The 23,394-nt window shown below is 33.6% G+C and overlaps 1 protein-coding gene across 2 annotated transcripts in view; it reads left to right on the plus strand.

Moving 5' to 3' along the window:
• LOC106457186 (pre-B-cell leukemia transcription factor 1-like) overlaps positions 1–23,394 on the plus strand; it is a 237,600-nt gene that overhangs the window by 180,595 nt on the left and 33,611 nt on the right. For both annotated transcript variants that reach the window (XM_022383028.1, XM_022383027.1), the window contains exon 3: positions 18,516–18,766. In XM_022383028.1, coding sequence (XP_022238736.1) covers positions 18,516–18,766 — 251 coding nt within the window. The remainder of the gene's footprint in view (positions 1–18,515; positions 18,767–23,394) is intronic.

The raw sequence follows: 23,394 nt of genomic DNA on the forward strand, positions 1-23,394 counted from the left end.
AAAAATATCAAGCATCTTAAAGGGGGGGGGGAATGTGTGGACATTATAATTTCAGATTTTATTGAGTAACTATTCACAAACTGTCCTGTAGAATAAAAATACGTTAACCTTGCAGGCCAACAGACAGACTACTATAGATAAAAATGAAATTACTATTTTGAAAATTTCAGAAAAATAAAGTTAACACAGATTTTTAGCTTTTCTAATAGGCTTGAAATGTTATTTACGAAGGAAGGAAAAATAGTTGTTACGTACAGTCAAAATATTATACTCTATACTCAAACAAGTTTTGGGAAGTTAAACCATTTATTTATTTGATATATTTCTGAACCAAAAAAACCACACAAACATTCAGAATTAACAAAACTAAACTAAGACAAATAGTCTATGATGTTCATCAATCTAAAAACTGAATTAAAATTATTTGATAGATTGTTTAAGCAGAGTATTCATGATGAGCAAACTGTAATGGATGGCAGCTGCATGTTGTAAAAGTGTAGAGGATGATGTTTTGAAAGTCTTTCATCTTGAGGTCAGTGTGTGTAAAATGTTGCAGGTATTTATTTATAGTATCAGAACCAGGGATAAACAAACCAATCACAACACATCTTCCATGATCCAACAGGATACTATAAAGACCTGCAACATCTTACACATACAAACACACAGACAAAAAACTTAAGACTTTCGAAACATCATCCTCTACATTTGTGTTTTTACAATGGACAGTTGCTACCTATTCCAGTTAAAGAAATATTATTTTTAGAAATAAGCTTTATTTTCTTTATTACAGATTTTGCTTTAAGACTGCTGCATTAACATTAATCATACAGAATTTTGGTTTTTATTATCATTTTGGCAGTCCTTATCACTCTCAAGTTTGCATTGTTTTGAGCCATTTCTTCATAGCTTCAACATCCAGCCAATCAATACATATTATATCATACTTCCCAGAAACCTCTCTGGTCTACCTTACAGAGTTAAAAATCCATCTTATTCTGAGACAAACTCGTGAATTTTCTACAAAGAGTTTTTTAAATGATTACTCTCAGAACTGTTTTCAGATTTTGTCATCATTTATTTTCTTATAAAAGTAAAATTCCCAAACTAAAGAAACTTGTATTTCTGTCTTTTATGCTCAATACACTATGTTGGTTCCATTACCCAATGTTTACATCAACAAATTAATTAATACCCATCATCTACTCTGTACAACAACTTGCGAGTCCTAGCACAATAGCATAATTTAACATTTTCCTTACCTGAAAACACATTCTAGATAGATATTCACCTCTCTGTAACACAAAGACCTATATTACCTTGTGCACACTACCCTGTAAATTCATGTGCATGCCAAAAGCCTTGAATAAAGCTCCCACCCCTACAAGTGTCATTGTGTATTGCACCAGTCTATGACGATCATCATTAGACTATAATCATCCAACAAAAGGAGGGTGACACATCCTCCATGTACAATATTTCCCCATGAGTACCAGCATTTGAACATAGGACAACATAGGAGGTGGTGCAGAAAGTGAGTAAGTATCTCAAACACATTCCCAGGTAAGAAAACACCTTTCTGTACCACAAAGAATTAGAATTCTACAGTGTTGAAGATGGTGGAGGGTCTGGCAAAGAGGATAAATTACAGAAATGAGCTCCTTTCTGAAAACAGTGCCAGAAAGGGAAAGCCCATGGAGTGTGTAGTGCTTGTGCTGCTTAATGTGGAAATCTCCATATCATCTTCCCTAGCAATTTGGAACTAGGGAAGCAAGGGTTCTTCTGTATTCCACTAAAAGAAATGAAGGAAGAACTCATGTGGGAAAGAACATTTGAGAGGTACATTTATAATGTCATCAGACACACTATCATCTGGAATTGAGTCTGACACTGAGAAACAGTGCATTGGGATACAGTGACTAAAGGCAGCAGGCATGACACACCTGGTGCTGTTGGTTTTTTAAATTTTTTATTTGTATATCATAAGTGCAGAATGGCCTGGAAGATGAATAATATAGACACCGCTGAAATGGTCCTGTGGAAAACCCATCTCAACAGTGGGCACTAAGCAAGGATAGATGGGCTTAACACTCTCCATACTCCCCAGCTCGATGCAGTTTTTGATGAATTATTCCCATTAAAACAACATCAAATGCTTGGTGGGTTCCACAGTCTCCAATATATATATATATATATATACTGCATAAGGTGGATGTAAGATCTGAAAGAGAAAGGAAAAAAACAACAATAACCTTACCCTCAAAGCCACCATGAAGAATGATGACTAGAGGAAGACAGAATCCAGGGTAGATGAACTCTCCCTGTAGTGTACGTACGATCTGACATATGGGGATTTCTTGTTCCTTACTTTTTCTTTCCCTCCATCTACTTGTCTTTATTGCTTACTCATCTTCTATGTTCATTCTCATGCTTCACCTTCATTTTGAAGTTTACCATCATGACCACGTAGACAACTTGGACATGCACATTTTTAGCTTTCCCTTTGTTTTTGTCCTAGTTACCTTAGTTTCTTTGTTTTTGGGGTATATTTGTCAGGTTGCTTTCCTCTTTCTCTAATAACTTCTCTTTCCTCTTTGCCTGGTTATTTTGTTCTTCAATTGGTGATAACCCTTGTCTTACATTTTATGTTTCCTCCCATCATGGGGTCAGTAATTTTTACTGAATCTTGGGCTCCCTTGTTGCATGAATCGTTTTTCTTCTTTTTTTTCAGTTTAAGGATCCTCAGCAAGAGGAAACAAAAGACACAAACCTGTGAAATCCAAGCAAAGTAAGATGAAAGTAGGACTACCTAATTTATGTCAGGAAGGAGGAATGGGGAGCAAAAACAAGCATGTAAACAAAGGTGATGAGACTCAAGATGGGGCAGGCTCAGTTGAAGTAACAGAAGCAGGAGGTCAGGAATCCTGGATCCAAGATCAGAATGGAAACATCCGCATGGTGCACAATGGTGGTAATATCACTGACAGTCAGAGTGTCACCTGTTGCCATTACAGTTTTGAGTGACTTCTGCGAAGGACCATTAAAAATCTTAAGAGTTATCAGAAATGCGGGAACTTGAATGCAATTTTATTTGATCCATGAAAATAATGTTGTGGTTCTCCATTTTTGTAAAATATGCATAAGGTGGAATGTTTTTTTTTTGTCAATACATAGAAGGAAAATGAATCAGGTATGGCGATGGTGCATAAGCCTAATGACAAACTAATTCAAAAGAAAATCCTACTGATGAGTTTAAAATTTAATATCTTTCTTTCATATAACCAAGAAAAATTAAGGAAAGAAAGACTACACAAGGAGTAAAAATGAAAGGTTCAAACAAGCACAAAAATTCTGGTAAACTTTAAGAAAAAAAACATGTATCGTCTAGAGACTAGCAGTTACAAGAAAAGAATGAGCCTATGTTCAAATGCTAGTGCTCATGGAGGATGTGTTATCCTCCTACTTATGGAGACCTAGAACCAAATAATGATTATATCATAGGCTAACACAATATATACTGACAAGTATACTGGTGGAAGCTTTGCTCAAGGCTTATAGCATGCACAGGAATTCACGCAGCAGTGTGAGCAAGGTAAGAGCTTTTGAAATTTTTTTTTTCAGCTTCTAATGAAACAAGTTTTCTTACCAAAGAACCTCTTGTTATCAAGACAATATGATCAACATATAATTGTTCATGAGTCTAAAATTAATGTCACTGAATAATGTCAATTTAAATTTATTTGAACTTTTACAGAATATTTTTAAGAAACCAAAACTATTAAACTCCTCTCTTAATCTCAGTTTTTAGTTAAATTCTGATGTATTATTTATAACATAGTGATTATATGCATTAAGACACTTTCTGAAGACATCTATCCCCAGGATATTGACCCTATAGAGTTTGGCTAAAATCAATCTATACTTGATACTTTGTTGAATAACAAATAACAACATGGCTCTTCAACATTAGTGAAGACCACTTTACTAAAAGTAAGTAATAAACAGTGCATTGGAACAATTGTAAACCATTCTAAAACAGAAAAATTATTATATCAGGTAAATCACAGACAAAAGCTGAAACTCAGAAGAAAATTAACAAAAATATTAAAATAAAAAAGTTTATACTATTATTACACTTGGTTAAGACTTGAGTTTTGAAAGCCAGTATCCAGACTGTCTACTAACAGAAAATCAACAGTAGCTAAATTATTGAGTTCAGTAGACAAATATAGTGTACTATGTATCACATAGCAAAACTTGTATTAAAAAAAGGAACATTTTCTTTTTATAGGACAGAAATTACAATACAATGAAAAAAATGCTAGTGCAGGTATACTGTAATACCTGGATAAAGACGAATGCTTCTTTTTCATAAGGCAAGGACTGAGTATGACGTGTGGGAAAATTCCTCAGTCACGGGAGGAAGTAAAAATTTAATTGTGTATGTTATGCATATGTGCAGTTATCAAGAGTAGTGCCAATCCTGGAACTCCTCACACAATAAACTGGAGTCATGTTTTTCAAATTGACTTTTATTTGAATATTATATTTAAAAATCACTGTTCAAATAGTTTTAATTACATGATATTGTGGTTGTATGTTTACCTATATAACGGCACAACACAAATATGACACAAATAAAGTTGTGATTGGTAGAACAATACAGTGCTGAGTCTGCTCAATAATTCTATAACATTTTCTGTGCAGCCATTTTAGGTATTGTATTGCTTAGTACACAATAGGAAATTCATACACACTAACACTTTATTATTATTATTACTGTTCTCTTCTGTTTTGTCTGGTATGGCATATGTTTACATAGACTATGTTTGCTATAGTAAGTACAATAAGCTATACAACACATGAAACTGATCTGCAAATGTTCAGTCTCTGTTGTATTCATTTCATCACTATTTTTTTCCACTAGCCATGATACCAAACATAAAGTATTTTGTTTTTAATAAAATGAAAATTGATTGCTAATGTAATGGTGAATGTTTAATATGACCTACAGCTGTAAATTAAATCTTGATATAAACATTAAATTTCCTTAGTAATTGTGGCTTGTTCAGATTATACATACGTGTATATACACAACACATATTGACGTGGAGATGTAATCTTCTTGAAACAAAATTATGTTTAAAAAGACTTAATACCAGAAACAAAAAAAATTAATTTTACTCCTTAAAGTTCAAGGATTGATAATCAATCTTGTACAAAATAATAAAACATAATTAACAAACCTTAAATTTAGGATTTAATTACACAGTATCTTTACTTATAATAATATTTGGCACATAATTTTTACCACTAATGGAGTAATGATTCTAGTTCGTTAATTAAATTTAATTCTTTAATTATATTAGTTGGGAGTTTTAAATGCAGTGACTTCATAACAAATTCTCCAAACATTTCACTACTTAACTCAAGAAATATTCTTCTCTATTAACCAATCTATGATTCTATGTTCAAACTTTGAAGCAGTTTCTCATTAACTGTGTAACATAAATTTTCTAATTTATTTGTTGAGAAACCAAACAAATTATTAATAGGTTAAGTTTAAATTAATTCAAGTCATATTGTACAAGTATTCTCTACAGAAAGTAGAAAATGCATTGTATAAAATGGTGCATGTATATTTAATGACAGTCATTCTATTAAATTTTTGAACAAGATAGTAATTCGACTAAACTCAGAAGTACAGAAAAATATACTGATAAATATATGATAAATGTCATGTATCTTGCGAGATACATTTGGTAGGCTAGAAATTTGCTTAGCTTTAAAAAAACAAAACAAAAAATCATATACCTAATCATATCAGGAAAACTTAATTAGAGATTATAAAAATTACCGTTCCAAAGCATTCTCATGGAGCACTTCAGCAAAACACTGGGAAAACCACAGATGTGTAGGCAAAGATTTAAAACCCTTAATGGACAGCAAGTGGCGATGAAGTTCGGGATCTTCTTTTTCTAAGATGCTGACTAATTTGTTGTGCTAGTTCAAATAAAATGTGTAAGACTTAACAGCATCAGTATTAAAACTGTAACAAACACTCATTACAAGAATATTCCTACACTGGAAATTTCAGTGGATTTTTACATCATTACGATGTATAAATAAAAGTTGCTGTTGGGATCTATAAGCTATTAAAAATTGTGCTACTATGTGAATATATTATTAGAAATGTAGTGTAGCAAAGATTTGATAAATTTCCCATATTCAATTAAATTACACTAAAGCTACCATTTTAAAAATAAAGACACTTACCAATGAAGGAAAAATATTAATGAACTTTCTCTGAAATTGACAGAAATTTCTTGTCATCCAATAGGCATCTGTAGGCGAAGAACACATTTTGGTGAATGTGGTTGCTATAGCAATAAGATGTTGGGTTGATGGATCAAGCATCTGTAAAACAAATCAAACAAGAATAGTTAGTTACTTTAATGTATTAGAAAGCACAAAAATAAGTAGAAAGTTAATATTTAATTTCAAAGGCTTTTGAAGCAGTATGAATGTTTAATACTTCTGGCATTATAAAGTGCAATAGTATTGTTGTTTGAAATAAAGCTACAAATCCATTATTGGCATGAAACATGGTTAATCTGTCTTTCATTTAACCTTTTTTTCACACACATTCTACTAAAGCTAAAGGTTGATTTTTCAATATTATTGTAGAATTGGTAGTTGAGATTAATGTTATTCATACAACTGTATTAATTCATAATAACAGATAGGTTTTGTTGCTGGTACAGGACCCCTAGATAATTATCTTATGAAGGTTTTTAAAATGAAGGCCAAAAAATAAATAAATAATGAAGGTTGAAATACATTAAAATACAGATTACTTTTCATCAATGTTTTCTTACATTTCCTACTATCAACACAAGAGATAATCAGCAGATCAGCAGGACATATCTATTTGTAGTTTGGTAGATTTGTATGTTTTTAATGTCATGCACTGTTTTATTATGTTATCAATTTTGTGGTTATTTACCTATATACAGCAAGTTAATGTTAAGTCATGTTCAACTGCCAGTGTCTACTCTGAAGTCCACTTCAACTTAAATATTTTTGGAACCACTTTTGTACATAAAAGCAAAGCTTGATATCAAAATAAAGACATTAATATCTACCAAACTACAAATATGCATTGTACAAACATGTGAAACACAGGTTTTTATAGGTCCTGCTGTCAGAATTAGTATTTATTACAGTGCAGAACTCTTCAGTTTTACAAAATAAACATCCAACATGTCAAAATAGGAGCTTTTACAAATTATTTGAAAAAAAATAATAAAAGTTTTAAAGGTCGGGATACCTGAAAAATGTTTTTAACAGGTTTCAAAAGTAATGGTTCAATTCTGATTTCCTTCAACAGAAAAGGTGAAGAATGCAGAAGTTTTTGTATTAACACCAAAGTTTTCTACACAATAAAACATTTTTTTTACCATCAGCTGTGATATCTTTTATAACAAGATGAGGTAGGCTTAGATTTAAAACTTCTGATTAACAATTTAAAAAGAAAAGCAAGTTTCCTTATCATTTTTGTATGTAAAAAGTTTTATTTATTTTATGGCAGTGATCGTAAACACTGAAAGTTTGTGCAGTGTTTTTAAAACCAAAACAGTTTTAAATGTTACCATAGTGATTTTAAAATCAACCCTGAGTTAAACTACCAGTTATTTCATTTAAAACAAAAGCTATTGTGTATATATATTGTGTGCTAGAGATTATTTTTTTAAAACAATATTATCAATTATATTTCTGAAAATGAAAAAGATATTGACAAATAGTAAAATTTCTATGGGGAAGAAGTTAAGAGATTTGGATTGTTATGTTATATCAATTACCAAGTATGGAAACGAAAATTGAAGCAGTTAAGTTGTGGTTCTTAAGGTGCATCTTCAAGGTATGTTAGACAAGTCACACTTCAAATGAAGATATTTTTGTCAAGAGCAGGTTGCTGGAGGAAGATGCTGACTAACATCAGAAAAAGATGTAGTTTGGGGGATATATTATGAGGAATGAAGAAATTGAAAGTCTTATCATAACTGTAAATATTGAAAGATAGACTGTGGAAGACAAAGGTTGACTTATGTCAAGTGTCTATCTTTGTTTCTTCCAGACTAACAAATTTTACAGCAATACATCATGAATAGTGGACTATGAAAATACAGTAGTACTGTAATTATCATTTATTTGGATTAGAGGTCTATAAAAAAGGTGTAGAACTGTTGGTTATATACCATAGAATGTCATGTTTACTTAACAGACTGCACATGATTTGTTTACATTTTTAAACAGTAGTAAAAAATTTGAATATTATATGTTGTAGATAATAAATACTTAGAAGTTTTCTTGCAACTTTGTCTATAAACAAAATTACTTTTCCCACTAAGTTATTTTATAATTGCTTTACTCAATTATTAGTGTGTGTTAATTACTTAATAAGTTATTCATGGCAATAATGCATTTATTTCATTATTAAAGTTGGATGTTTGGTATTGTGATTAGAGACTTCACTAAATTAAAGTTACATCTTGTCAACTGAATGCATTTGTTTTTTATTTAAAACACAAAAGATGCAATGTTTCCACACACACACACACAAAAGTCTTTTCCTATCATACTGCAACAGTGTAACTCAAATGGAGTATAAAATGATAAAGGAATCTAAAAAAGTCAGGGTTGTAATTGTGGTAGAAATTGTTCATAAACGTTTTTTTACTAGCAACATATCATCAAGCTGAGCTCTTATCACTTGGATTTGATCATTACAAAAGTCTGTGCTGAATAATAACCACATTAGATAAAATAGCTGAAAAGAACAACAAAAAAGGAGCTTTTATTAAGTGTTTAGATAATTAGTCTAAGACTTCTCAAAGTTTGGTATAGGCAATTACATCACACCATGGCAACTGAGGTTGAGAAACAGTGATTGGCAAAAATCCAGAAAATTATATTTGTACTGAAGTTACAATGTTTAAAATAGAGCTAATTTGTTAAAAAAGAATTCTATTTTTCCCCTTACGGAGATATGAGTGTCGTATTACGTTCAGAAAAATTTCAAGAAATGTATAAACTCTAATGCTGAAACCACCAAAAAAAACTAAATTTGGAATTATATTTTTTGTATAAAATTAAACAAAATGAAAAAAACTTAAAACTCTGAAGTATTCTTTATAAAAAAAAACATGAAAGGATGACTAAAAGTTAATTTTATAACTTTTTACCCCTCTTACTACAAGTGGGCTAAAGTGCACATGATGAACAGTTATATTCAAAATTTAATTAAACTACTTTATTTACAATATATACAAATAAACTTGGCATCAAAATGTAGTTGATAAACCAAATGTTAACATTATAAAAGTTTTAATTTCTTAATTTTTTATGGAAATATTTAAATAAATCCTCAATATCCCCTAGTATGAAAATTGTGACATTTGTTCTCTAGGTCTTCTCCTCCCTCTAATTTACTTACCACCCTTCTCTGAAGTACAGAATTTAGCATAATGTAGTCTTTTAATCTTTTTTTCTGTTTACAGAGTCATAAACTAGATAATCAGACCCACTTGCTATGCCCACCTGTCACATCCTCTCTTGCACAAGTTACTGATAACTTTCTTGGACATTTTATATAATTTATAACCAATAGAAAGGCAAAGTTTTAATCTATTGAATGATGTATAATGTTAAGTTGTGTTCAGTACAGAGTACTGAAAACGCACACAGGTTACAGTGTTAATTTATCTCTTTATCGAACTTAGGCCTAACATAAGTTAAAGTTTTATAAAGTACGTCCTATATACAAATGGATTTACACATTTTGTTGTCTATGGTTACAATATAGATACTAATTTGGCCGTAAATGTTTTACGGGTCTCTGTTAGTACAGAATAATAACACACACACAAAGCCATGATTGTTCTCTAACTATTATAATTTAACTTGATTTGTAACTAAGACAAGAAGGGCTTTAAATAATTAACTCTCTTAGCTCCTCGATCTCAACATCGTGAGATAAACTTTCAAACTTAAGATGAAATTGACCGCGCATGCGCATTATTCACTCGTCGACAAACAGTCTGCTTGCGGCAGAGAGCTGCAAAGCACAGTGATCAAGTCGTTACAATTGCTGTATGAAACAAGAAGTAACAACAAAAGGGGAATGTAAATATACTTTACTAACAATTTTGTACAAAAGAATATTAAAAACTTATCAAAGTTTTTAAAAAAGGTTTAACGTTAGGTCGTAGAATAACATTATAAGTTTATTTATCGTTAGTATTAAGTACAGTAAAGTTTAGTCCTAACTAAACTAAAGTCCTGCTGCATAAGCATGCATAGTTAGAATGTTTCCCCAAGGAAAATAACGGTCGTACATACATACAAGCAGAATAATAGTATAGATTTTTTTTTAGGGTTGGTGCTCTTTCCTTAACTATAGTTTAATCAGCAAGGCAAAGAAAGCTATCGTGATTAAATTCGGGTTTTTCTGTTTATTCTGACCGGCATGGCCTAGTGGTTGGTGTGCTGGGCTGTCGATCGAAGCTTTTCTAATTGTCAATTTTATGTACACTAACATCAAGAAATCATGATCAGTTTGAGATGAGTGTACTGTTAAGTTCTATATAATAAATGAAACAACTTAAGAATATAAGTCATTATCCAATATTGTAATTCAATATTGGAATTGTAATTCTAATGAATATATTTAACAAAAAGAAATTACTTAACGTTGTACACGTAAAGTAAATTGTATGATATATTTTCTACTCGGAAATAAAACTTTTTTTTTATTCTTAGCAGTATCTTTAGTTAATTTTATAGTTAACAGTGGTGTATTTTCACGTGTACTGCATTAAAGTGGTGTTTAAACAAGTAAACTTAACTTTTTTACACTTTTCACACTACCTATACTCATGTCATCGGTATTTAGTTTCTTTTGATGCTCTCTCTTGTTTTCTTTTGTCTTTTCGTGCACAAAGTTCTGAAAACTTCTCAAAGTAAACTACAGGAATAAGTGTTCTCTGATCGACATTACTTGGATGTATGAACTTCCGTTGAGGATGAAGTACAACTTTTTTTTGTAATTCACCAAGTTTCCTAACAGTGTCCATATCTATCTAAATGCTGTCAATAAATTCAGAGATATATTGGTCACCAAGCACTGAGAACCTCCAGCTGGAGAACCGTTCTACTAGACAACGGCTAAGTAATTTAGGGGAAAACAACGTACATACAGGTTGTCTAGTTGTGTTTTTTTTTCTTTACTTCGGTGTTTTTAATCAGGAAGCGAAATATTTTTTTTTCTTCTTACGGTAGCTAAACTAATTTCAGGTACTGATTCTGAAACCTGTTTTCTTCAACAACAGTTTCTGAGGAGAGCTACTTGACTTATTGACTGTCTTTGATTTCCTAATGCGCTGCTCTACATAGTTCCATAGGTAATTTAGTTTTTCCAAGTAAATTCCCATCTTTGTCTGAGCGAAAACTTCAGAAATAATTTTCCTTTTCATTTGGCTTGTTGTTTTTTATGGGCCAAACTGAACTCTATGCATTAGAACTTCCGATAAAAGTAGCCAAAGTCATACTCCAGCAGATCAACCGGCTTGAATATATATACAGCCGTGCAGGATATATCACTGTGTTGTGTCTTTACCACATTCTACTGAACAGTATAAATATTTCTGTTATATGAAAGTTTTACTGCCTATCCAACTGCACTCAACAATACAAAACATTGTGCTACAAAATCATAAATAATGTCATACTGTAACAATATTATATATATATATATTATGCAGCTACATTCAACAGAGTGAACAATTTGATGTTGTATTAGTATCATGTATTTTATCTAGCTAAAGGTAACAGTATAGATAACGTAATATTTATGTGGCGATGATATATATTATCCAGCTTACATACAACAGTATGGTCAATTTTATATTGTATCAACATGGGAAAGTATAGAACGTCGGGCCTTTATTCTTACCAGATGTTTTTCCAAGCTGACGAATATAATGAGTATTATAAATGCATGTGGACAAAATATAATAGTCAGTTTATTGATCTGATACATGTTTATTGAGTTAGACCGATCTGACTAAGTGACATAAGAAAATTCACAAGCAGGGGGCGCTCCTTTTTTATCGTAAAAATTCACAATATTGTTTTGGTTATAAGAAAACTAGTGTACTTATGTTTATTTCATACACCCACAGCCAATCGTAAATAAATAATCATTATCGAAGCGTGAGAAACAAGATCACGCGAGCTTGTTCCAAAGGTGTACATTAAAAGTGTTTTAATACTGCTTGAAATATTTTTATTGCTCTCGCAAAAGTTATATAACTAAAATAACTAACAATCTGAGCATTTTCAGCTATTTTAAAACACACAAAAACATGTGTGGATTAGCTTAGTGTGTTTTTTTAATGTTCCATTATTTGGCGGAAGACACTAAATTACTAATTGTGCGAGAGTGTATAAATGTTACACTGAAACTTAAAAAAAAAGGGTCAAACTCAAATAATAAGATAACATTCCAGGAAAAACCAGTATTCATTGAACATCTCAAGTGACAGTAACTTTCATTTTGTTATCTCGATCGACATTCAAATTGACGCTTTCTGTCAAAATTAACAGAAAACATGGCACGTGGTAGATTAGATAAGGAATAAATAAGTGTAAATATGTCAGATTCACTAAGGGACTGTCTCAGAATGCCACAAGTGATAAATTACGTGCTCCAGAGCTTGTATATGTTTCCTTTTCTTGTTTTTGTGTGTGTGTGTGTATGAATTAAACCCTTCCCTTGCTTGACTTGAGAATCAAATGTATTTGCGTAATTTGTCAGTGAATCCAGTAGAATTTTGAAAATTCGATAATCGTGTCAAAATCGCGACCAACGATAAACAATATTTGTTGTGTTAACTTAAAATACGTCAATTATTTGATGAGAAAAAGTGATATCAAGGTACGTTGGCAACTTATATTGCAAGAATAGAAACTGCTTCTTTGTATCCATTTTTTATTGTCTTATTTTAGTTCGAATTCTAATAGTAAGAACATCTTTACTCGCAGTTCCTAAAGCAATTTTTCCGAGCGACTAAAATGCTAATATATGAATCCGTAGCCTATGTACAAGTTAACATGGGAGACTACAACTACATTTACCATTGTGCATTTTAATTGCAAGTCGTATTCAGAATATATATTATGAACAAACGTTTAAAACATTTTATATACATAGAAATTAAATGTTGGTGACGAATTAAAAATACATACCAAATCTATGCACGAGGCCACTAGTGGGATGAAAAACAATTGTAGTGTTAAACTCATCTTTCTTAACAGGACCATTATTAGTTTCTATACAAGAAACTACGCCAGCTATATTTTCTCTACATTAAAACATTTGTTCGAAAAGTTTTTCATCTTTAAACTAGGTAAAAAATGTATTTTCATTTCGAAAACACCGTGTTCGTTACAAGCCAACGTGCGTTAATAAATGCTTTAAAATACCAAGTCCTTGGGGTGTCGTCCACCATACATTCACACCAAGGCCTTGAAGCTCATTACACCCGAGCTTTCACCAGTTGTAGTTCCACCACGCTGCGAGGTCTTGAAGCTCGTATACCTCTAGAGTTAGTTGTAGTTCCACCACACCTTGAAACTCGTATACCTCCAGAGTTAGTTGTAGTTCCACCACGCTGCGAGGTCTTGAAGCTCGTATACCTCTAGATTTAGTTGTATTTCCACCACATCTTGAAGCTCACATACCTCTAGAGTTAGTTGTAGTTCCACCACACTCCGATGCCTTGAAGCTTATATACCTCTAGAGTTAGTTGTAGTTCCACAATGCTACGAGGCCTTCAAGCTTATATACCTCTAGAGTTACTTGTAGTTCCACCACGCTCCGATGCCTGGAAACTCGTATACCTCTAGAGATTTTTTCCCCACCATTCCCTGAGGCCTTGAAGCTCATATACATCTGGAGTTAGTTGTATTTCCACCTCATCTGGATGCCTTGGAGCTCATATAGCTCTAGAATTAGTTGTAGTTCTACAATACCTTGAGGCCTTGTAATCTTTATTCCCCTAACATTCATTATTGTCGACTTTATATTATTATTACAGAGGTGACCAATCAAGTCAGTTAGTCACCCTACTGACGCGAAAACGCATCTTGCACTTTGGTTTGTTTGTTTGTTTTGAAGTTAAGCACAAAGCTACACAATGGGCCGTGTGTGCTCTGCCCACCATGGATATAGAAACCCGGTTTCTAGCGTTGTAAGCCTTGCACTTTGGAGCTGTGAGTGCGTTATAAGAGTGACGCACTATACTGCAAACAAAAATATCCCTAGAGCTACCGGTGGGTGCCGTTGATTGTTTGTTTATTTTGAATTTCGCGCAAAGTTACATGAGGGCTATCTGCGCTAGCCGTCCCTAATTTAGCAGTGTAAGACTAGAGGGAAGGCAGCGAGTCATCACCACCCACCGCCAACTCTTGGGCTACTCTTTTACCAACGAATAGTGGGATTGACCATTAAATTATAATGCCCCCACGGCGGAAAGAGTGATCATGTTTGGTGTGACGGTGATTCGAACCCGCGACCCTCAGATTGCGAGTCGAGCGCCCTAACCACCTGGCCATGCCGGACCCGATAAAGCCGAATACAGTTAAAAAGATTTTGAAACAAGTTGGGCATTTTCGTCTACGTGGAGAAGAAGGCATGTATTTACGGAGTCAGTATTTATTTATAAACCTAAAACTAAATATTCCCTTGCCCATTTCCGAGATAAAAAATATATACACCTTGTGGAAATTCAAGAAAAGTTATTACTGCACATGCTCGGTAATTGCTACCATGATATAATGAAATTATTTTTTTATTTCATTTGGGAATATATTTCACCGAGAGAAAACTAAAGCTGCGAAAAGTGAAGTAAATACAGAAAACATTGTCTCGATGGCTACTAACAATGACTACTCAACTACTTTCGTTTTACGAATAACTAAAGAACGGACAGTTGAGAGAAATGAGTACGACTTAACCTTACGCCAAGATTCTTTTGTAAACATTGGATGCATTAAATGCATGTAAGAAATATGTAAATTTTCTCACCATGCTGGTGTTAGGAAAAGCAAGAGGGAATCCTCAATAGCCGCGGCACTTGAAATTCTTTTAGGCAGGATTAGAGTAAATTAATCTACGAGAATTTTATGTGCGCCAGCAATACCAAGAGTGGGGGTGCGTATACTCGATTCGATTTTATTACTCATCAGGATATCTTGAAATTATTTTAGGCAGAATTAGAGTAAATTCATCTATGACACCTTTGGCGTGATCAAATAGATCAATCGAGAGGGTTTGACCTCCCGAGTCCAAAACTCTAATTAGATCTCAAATCGATAAAGAGATTACGGAGCTATGAGCTAAAAGTTTGTACTTGAAAAAAAACAAAACTCGAAGTCATTCTATGAGCCGCTTTGCCGCTGCTAAAAACGTGAAAAGAGTTTAAAACTCCATACTGAGGCAGTTTTACCGTGTGGAAATAGAAGATAAAGAAAATTCTATAGGATAGTTATAAAGAAATCTCCCATATTTAAAATGATTACATTATGAAAACTACTTGTTCTGGGGGAACAAAATTTTACCGAGGTAGATTGAGAAACATGAGCAGTTTTAAAATATTATTATCACTGCACATTTAGATAGGTTTTCTCACAAACTAATACTGTTTTTTTCTCTCTCTCTATTTCAAAACTTTAAGATTGGTGATTTCAACAATATAAGATTGGTGATTTTAATAACATAGGTGCCAGTGTTCAAAATCATGTGACTATTGACCAACTGTGTAATCAAAATAACACAGTCAAACGTCCTTCTCCCAAAAGAAAAAAATGGACGCCCACTTCCTGTCTTGTGAGAAATCCCCTGGCCGTTACATTAACAGGTGTTTGGCTGGTAGAAGGGATTTATATCAAAATATCCAATGAAATTTGAAGAATTTGTAACTAATGGCCATTAGAAATAAATTTGCAAGAAACAATGAAAGTTATCCAAAATAGATGATGCTTTTGTTATAGTTTCGTTTAGAGACAGGTTTGATATATTGATTGAGATCGGTGGAAACTTTTCATGAATAAAACTTGTGATTCTCATGCGCCCCTATGTAGTTTTTAAGGAGCAATCATTTAAGGGGCTTTTTATTCATAATCGCCCTAGCGATACACAGAGTGGTGGTAATATTCTACACTTAGGGGATTTATTATCCGAGAACAGTCATTCATAGAGGTTTCCCCCACCCCTACCCTCCATAGAGCTGAGACAGAGAACAGTTATGTGAAATGTCCTCTCCACAGAACTGAGAGCAGTTATGTAAAGTGTCCCCTTCACAGAACTGAGACTGAGAACAGTTATGTAAAGTGTTCTCTCCACGGAGCTGAGACTGAGAACAGTTATGTAAAGTGTCCCCTTCAGAGTTGAGGCTGAGAACAGTTATGTACAATGTCCCCTCCACAGAGCTGAGACTGAGAACAGTTATGCAATATGCCCCCTCCAAAGAGCTGAGACTGTGAACAGTTATGTAAAGTGTCCCCTCCACAGAGTTGAGGCTGAGAACAGTGATTCAAGGTACCCCCTTAATAGAACTGAGACTGAGAACAGTTATGTAAAGTGTCCCCTTCACAGAGTTGAGGGTGAGAACAGTTATGTACAATGTCCCCTCCACAGAGCTGAGACAGAACAGTTATATATTTGTCCCCTCCACAGAGCTGAGACTGAGAACAGTTATGTAATGTGCCCCCTCCACAGAGTTGAGGCTGAGAACAGTGATTCAAGTGCCCCCTTAATAGAACTGAGACTGAGAACAGCTGCTTAGATTGTCCCTCCAATCATCCACAGAGGTGAGACATATATATCATTTCTTTGGTTCTATCAACGCATAAAGAGCACACCCACAACGTCAAGATTTTAGTTAAATAAATGTATCATGCAACGCTTCTAAATTAAGTTTTCTAGCTCAACATCTTGTTTACCCCTTCGATCACTAGGCAACTTTGCTAAAATCTCAATTTATAGGCACATATAAGTGGTTATTTACATTGTCTAAGCTATATGGACGTGTTTCGTAATTTATGTTTGCCTCCTGTATCAACAACAGTAAAGCGTATTTTTCTCTATCCATTTAGATTAATTATTTCCACATTAATATAGTAGGTAATTATGTGCACGTGCGTTAACGCTTTTTAAGAGGAACATATATTATATATATTCCTATTTATTTCTATTTGTACACATTTTCAGTAAATCCCACGCGACTGCATTAACTTGCACCTATAATCAATACTTGGTATATTAAGTTTAGTAAAACTGTAAAACACTAACTTGAACTAAAAATTTACCCACCCTAACGGAATTCCTGAGCAGTAACAGGCCTTAGATAAAGGATGTGATGAATGACGGAAGGGATTACTATTCTAGAAACTATCGTGTCTCTGCTGAAAGATAACCAAGTATTATACGGGGCGAAAAGGTATGATTTAATATGCTCGAGAGAACAGTAACTGGAAATTACAATATATCCTGTTATGAAAGCAGTGGACTTCACAGAGTTACGCTACCTTGTCTACACACGATAATGGTAGGCTTGCAGCTCTTCTGATATATGTTTATGTATACATATATTTAAACAAACACAAGTACTTAGCTTCTGTGTTTTAGTAGAGTTCTGTTATCTCTTCAGAGCTTTACAAGGTTATGAATGTGGAGAAGCAGGCCTTATAATTGGATTAGCGCTTGGTGTTCAAGACCTATCAGTATTACTAAGCCAAGTATGTATACTTCGTATACAGTTCAATATGTGTAGGGTTGAATAAAGATAGCTACTAAAATATGCAATACAGATTAGAGAAGTGATGTTTTCACCAGATACGATCATGATTGAACGATGTATAATGACCGCTAAGTTCATGAACGGTTGTTTGTATTTATTACCATTTTGTTACGTGTTTGTGCTGATAAATGTTGCTATTGTTGTATCTTTTGAGCAACCCTCAGTTTGACTTTCTCAATCTTCAGTTGTTAAAGACCACGTATTGTAAATGAAGTGTGAAGTATGATATTTATTATTCATTTAAATGTTTCTCTTTTTTTTTCAAACAGTGTGTAATATCGTAATATAACTATTTCACTATCGCGGGGCATATATGTCCCCCTCTAGTGCACTGTCAAGCGAGTTTGGAATTTTGCACCACTCTAAAGAAAGGTTATTCCCATTTAAACTTCCCATGGATTGCCACTTTTAAGTTTCAGATAGATAATGAAACATGATTGATTTTGTGTTTGTTATTTTGTATCCAAAAATGACCTTTTCACTGGGAGAGTTGTTTACCTGTATTTGTGAAAGTGAAAGATTTATTTTTCTTATCATAGTTCAACTTTATTGTTTATTACGAATAAACCACGGAACTGTTTGTTGTTTTGACAGTTTTAAGTCTACGCAACACACAAGAGGAAGAACCCCCAGACCCACAACTGATGCGGTTAGACAATATGCTAATAGCTGAGGGCGTAGCGGGACCAGAGAAAGGTGGAGGTGCCGGTGCGGCTGCGAACGCCTCGGCTGCGGCCTCTGGTGGACCAGGACAAACTGAAAATGCAATCGAACACTCAGATTATCGAGCAAAACTAGCTCAGATAAGACAAATATATCATCAGGAATTAGAAAAATATGAACAGGTAGGTAATCAGTTAGGCATAAAACCAATAGACGTTCTAAGTAACTTAGTATTAGAAATACTTTAAAATCAATTGTTTTTTGTTCTTTTTTTTTACAATAATGTAGTGCTGGATTAGACTTCGTTACATATAGATGTAGGACTCATGCAGTTTCTGGCTCTAAGTTGTCTATTAATTTCATTTTTTATGTCACTATAAACGTTGTTTTGGATGATTTGATTTATGTTTTTACTTCCAAACTTTTTTGAATGTGTTTTCTAATACTTATTATTAAAATCTGTCTTCCGCATATTTTTGTATAGTCTAGATCATAAGTAAATTAAATAACTGTGAATTATGTTATAAAATACCAGAAGTATTAAGTGGAAATAACTGTGAATTATGTTATAAAATACCAGAAGTATTAGGTGGAAATAACTGTGAATTATGTTATAAAATACCAGAAGTATTAAGTGGAAATAACTGTGAATTATGTTATAAAATACCAGAAGTATTAGGTGGAAATAACTATGACTTATGTTATAAAATACCAGAAGTATTAGGTGGAAATAACTATGACTTATGTTATAAAATACCAGAAGTATCAGGAGGCTTTCTAATTTCCATTTCTAAACAATTCTGAAAACCAGTGGTCCTCGTCAGAAAGAAATGAGTCTTTAAGGTTGGTTATTTTGTAGAAGTTAATATCAAACTTTGAGATGTGACAATATTCTGAAAAAGTAGTTAAAATCTTTGGGAAACGTTAACTTTGAAAGTAATCATTTTCTCAGGGTATAGTAAAAAAAAAAACAACATAAAAAACCCAAATCCTTGATGTGTTCTATCCTTTTAAAATAATCAAACCATTGAATATATTATAATCCTGTAAGTTAATGGAACCCCTTGAGGTACGTTAACTTTGAAAGGAACCGTTTTCTCGGGTACTGTATTCCCCTTTGAAAAACCCAAATCCTTAATGGGTTCTATCCTCTTTAAAATAGCCAAACCCTTGGATATAATAATGTAATCCAGCTCAACCTATAGAATATTTTGTTTGTTTTTAAGCTTCTTGTACCCTGTCTACTGCATGTTACTGAAACCCGATTTTTAAACAGAATCAATAGAGGGGGCGCCCTAGAGTGAATATTGTTTTTAGGAACAAAAATATTTTTAGTATAATAAGTATTCTGACCTCTTGCAAAACCAAATTCGTGAATATCTTTATATATTTGAAAAACGGTGAAGTATTTGATGAATTCCATCCTCATGAAATGAAATTAAATATTTGGGGTATATTGTTGTTGTTTTTTAAAACCAACCAAATTTATCTTAAGGGTACGTCTGCCTTTTAGCCAATGGTTCTGAATAATATTTATTTCTGTGCTTTTTCTCTCTTTTCATTCAGAAATAGACCAAAAAAATCCAAAAGTTGTTCACTGTAATTCGTTATTATGTAGCAAAAATAAACAGAGGAATAATGTAGAATATTTCAGAAATATATATTCAACGAAATTCGTTTTAACACTTAACCGCCTGGCGCCTAACTTGACTGATTCCAGTCAGTTAACCACGCATGTGCATTCCTCCGATACTCTTGTGGCTCAAGTTTCGTCATTGGTTGATTAAGCTACGCATGGTCATAACATTCTTAATCAGATATTTGTCTGTCTCAGAAATTAACAAAGACCGACAGCTTTGTATAGTGAATAAAATAGCCATTCAGATGATAGAACTACCAGGACAATTATTTTTAGGTTGTAATGCAGGAATTTGAAACGGTTAAAAATTTAGAAAAATCAGTTTTAAAGATGTTCATGCTACTTGTAGTTGTTCTGTGCTGATAGTCATCAGTCGTTTGGTTTAGTAGCGCCTCCTTAGGCCTAGCTTCGACTATGGCGCCACCTTTTTAACTTGCTACCGTGTAAAGTGATTGAGGAGGATCGACATTATTCCCTCTAAGTGGTTTTTATACTGTGTTGCTGGAATGGTTGATAACCCTTCTTGAAACTTGGATCAGTAATTTGTATGATAATGTACAAGTTCGCCGTTTCAATCACTGACCGTGCTCACATCTAGCGGCAGTTTGGGTAATTACAGTGTCATGTGATCCATCACTTTTGGCCTCATAACTGTCTTCGTACTAGAAAAGCTGATGGTGCTTGTAGTCGTGACGTATAAACATACAAACCCAATCGTTCTGAGTTTTTGTAAAAATTTAACCAACTTTGAAACACATCACATATGAGTTGATGACCTTGAACGGGCCAGAAACCATAACCAAACTACGAAAAGATAGATTGGCGTATATAAACATTAATTTAGAACTGTTAGCGAAGGTATTTCTGTGGATATATTTTCTTTAATGTCATTATATCTTATCCAACTATTCTGATTATTGAAGATTAATGTCCCCAAATTATTATCTTTTGTAGTGTAGGTTCCATCTAAAGCTTAGATCCACGGTTAGACCATATTATGATTTAGTCTAGATCCACTGTAGTGCTTTGTGTTATTAAACAAAGTGCCATGCCAGCAATTGCTAGTGAGTTAACCCTTTAGTTCTGTTTGTAGAGCACTCGTTTGTCGTTCGAGATTCTCGGGTTCGATTCTGAGTCGAAGAAATAAAAGCATTGACTTACCACGTCATGTCAACCTGCGTGGTGAAGAAGTATAGGTCCATGTAATCACGCACTATGAAGTCTGATAATGAGCCACGACAATAATTGTAAATATCTTTAACAAATGTTTCGGAATTACACATATTCCATCTGCAGCAAATCCATGAAAAAGGCAAATTGAACAAACTTTAGTATAATTACTAATATAAAAATACAATTAATAGTGTTAGGAAATTATAAAATATTCATTCAAAAAAAAAGGAAGAAAGCTATTTGATTAAAGCAAGGAAAGAATGAGTTAGGTGAAGTTTAATCCCAGTTTTATTAGAAACTGCCATATGTTCCCAGGCGCGTATTTGTAAATGGCGTTCACTTTGTACTGTCTTCAAATCGTCACTTCGTATCAGTAGCTTTTTTAGAACTAAATACATTTTACCTTTACCCTTACGTTCAAAGGTCATATATAAATGTATATGGGGTAGCTGGATAGCCACCTACATAAGCAAGAATTCTCGCCTGGGAACATATGGCAGTTTCTTATAGAACTCCACCTAACTCTCCTATATATATTCTCACAACGAAACGTCATCACACTCATTTCCTTAGAAGACTTTTCAATTCTAAATTATCGATCACGAACTGTTGATAAAAGAAGATATACATATGAACGAAAATCCAAGCCTCAAACCCATTCCCCCTTGCTTTATTCAAATAGCTTTCTCTCCTTTCTTAAATTCAATATGTTATAATTTCCTAACACTATTCATTGTATTTTTATATTGGTAATTATACTACAGATTGTTCAATTTGTTGTTTTCCCTGATTTGCTGATGATGGAATATGTGTAACTCCGAAACGTTCGTCAAAGATGTTTACAACTGTTGTTGTGGCGCTGTGAAGTGGTATAGGTCCATATCATCATGTATTTAGATATGTCTATGTTTTTTTTTGAGCGTACAGTACTATCGACTTCTTTTTTGTTCAAATCATTGAACCTACTTTATAATGTATTGTGAATCCATTTCTCATCATAAGTTTTTACTGAACGATCCTGAATAATCGGTAAGTGCTTTGTGAACCTTAGATCCACGTCCAATTAGCATGATCCTAATTAATCGGTAAGTGCTTTGTGAACCTTAGATCCACGTCCAACTAGTAGGATACTAATTAATCGGTAAGTGCTTTGTGAACCTTAGATCCACGTCCAACCAGTACGATACCTAATTAATCGGTAAGTGCTTTGTGAACCTTAGATCCACGTCCAACCAGTACGATACTAATTAATCGGTAAGTGCTTTGTGAACCTTAGATCCACGTCCAACCAGTACGATACTAATTAATCGGTAAGTGCTTTGTGAACCTCAGATCCACGTCCAACCAGCACGATCCTAATTAATCGGTAAGTGCTTTGTGAACCTTAGATCTATGTCCAACCAGCAAGATCTCTACTTTCAACGCTTTTCGTTCACTTTATTTGTAATGAAAAGTTTTGTTCATGTGATTTGTTTTGTGAAACGTATTCTAGTTTATAAAATGCGGACAAGTGTGAAAACATTATGTAAAAACAACTAAAATTATGGCTTGAAAATGAAGAAGTAAAACAAACGATCGTGAATAGTATTTTATATTTCGCTTTCACTACGCTTGTTTTGTGTATGCATTTACTCACCTCTGCTGTTTTGAATAGGATAATAGCTGATAGTTTGAAAAGGTTTACAGCTGACTTTTTCAAAGTAACACCAACTCCGTCGAGACTTAAAAGTGCCATATCTTATTTAGCTGGCCGATGTGTCAGAACTGTCACAACGACGTGTGGCAATATCTACCTCGGGAGGATCCAGCCTTAGGCCTTAGCTGTACAGCCGAGAAACTTGACAGCCTGCTTGTTGGACCACATGTGTCGGCAGAGCCTGGGGAGAAACCCAATTGATCTGTTTAAATTTTTCATTGGGATCCCCAGCTGTGGACCTTTCGAGTTCCACCCCAGCTTAGGTGCTCGTGGGAAGAATCACCTGCGACCAAGTGGGTTTG

The sequence above is a fragment of the Limulus polyphemus genome, unplaced genomic scaffold (genome assembly GCF_000517525.1).
Source record: "Limulus polyphemus unplaced genomic scaffold, Limulus_polyphemus-2.1.2 Scaffold301, whole genome shotgun sequence".
Classification (NCBI taxonomy): Eukaryota; Metazoa; Arthropoda; class Merostomata; order Xiphosura; family Limulidae; genus Limulus; species Limulus polyphemus.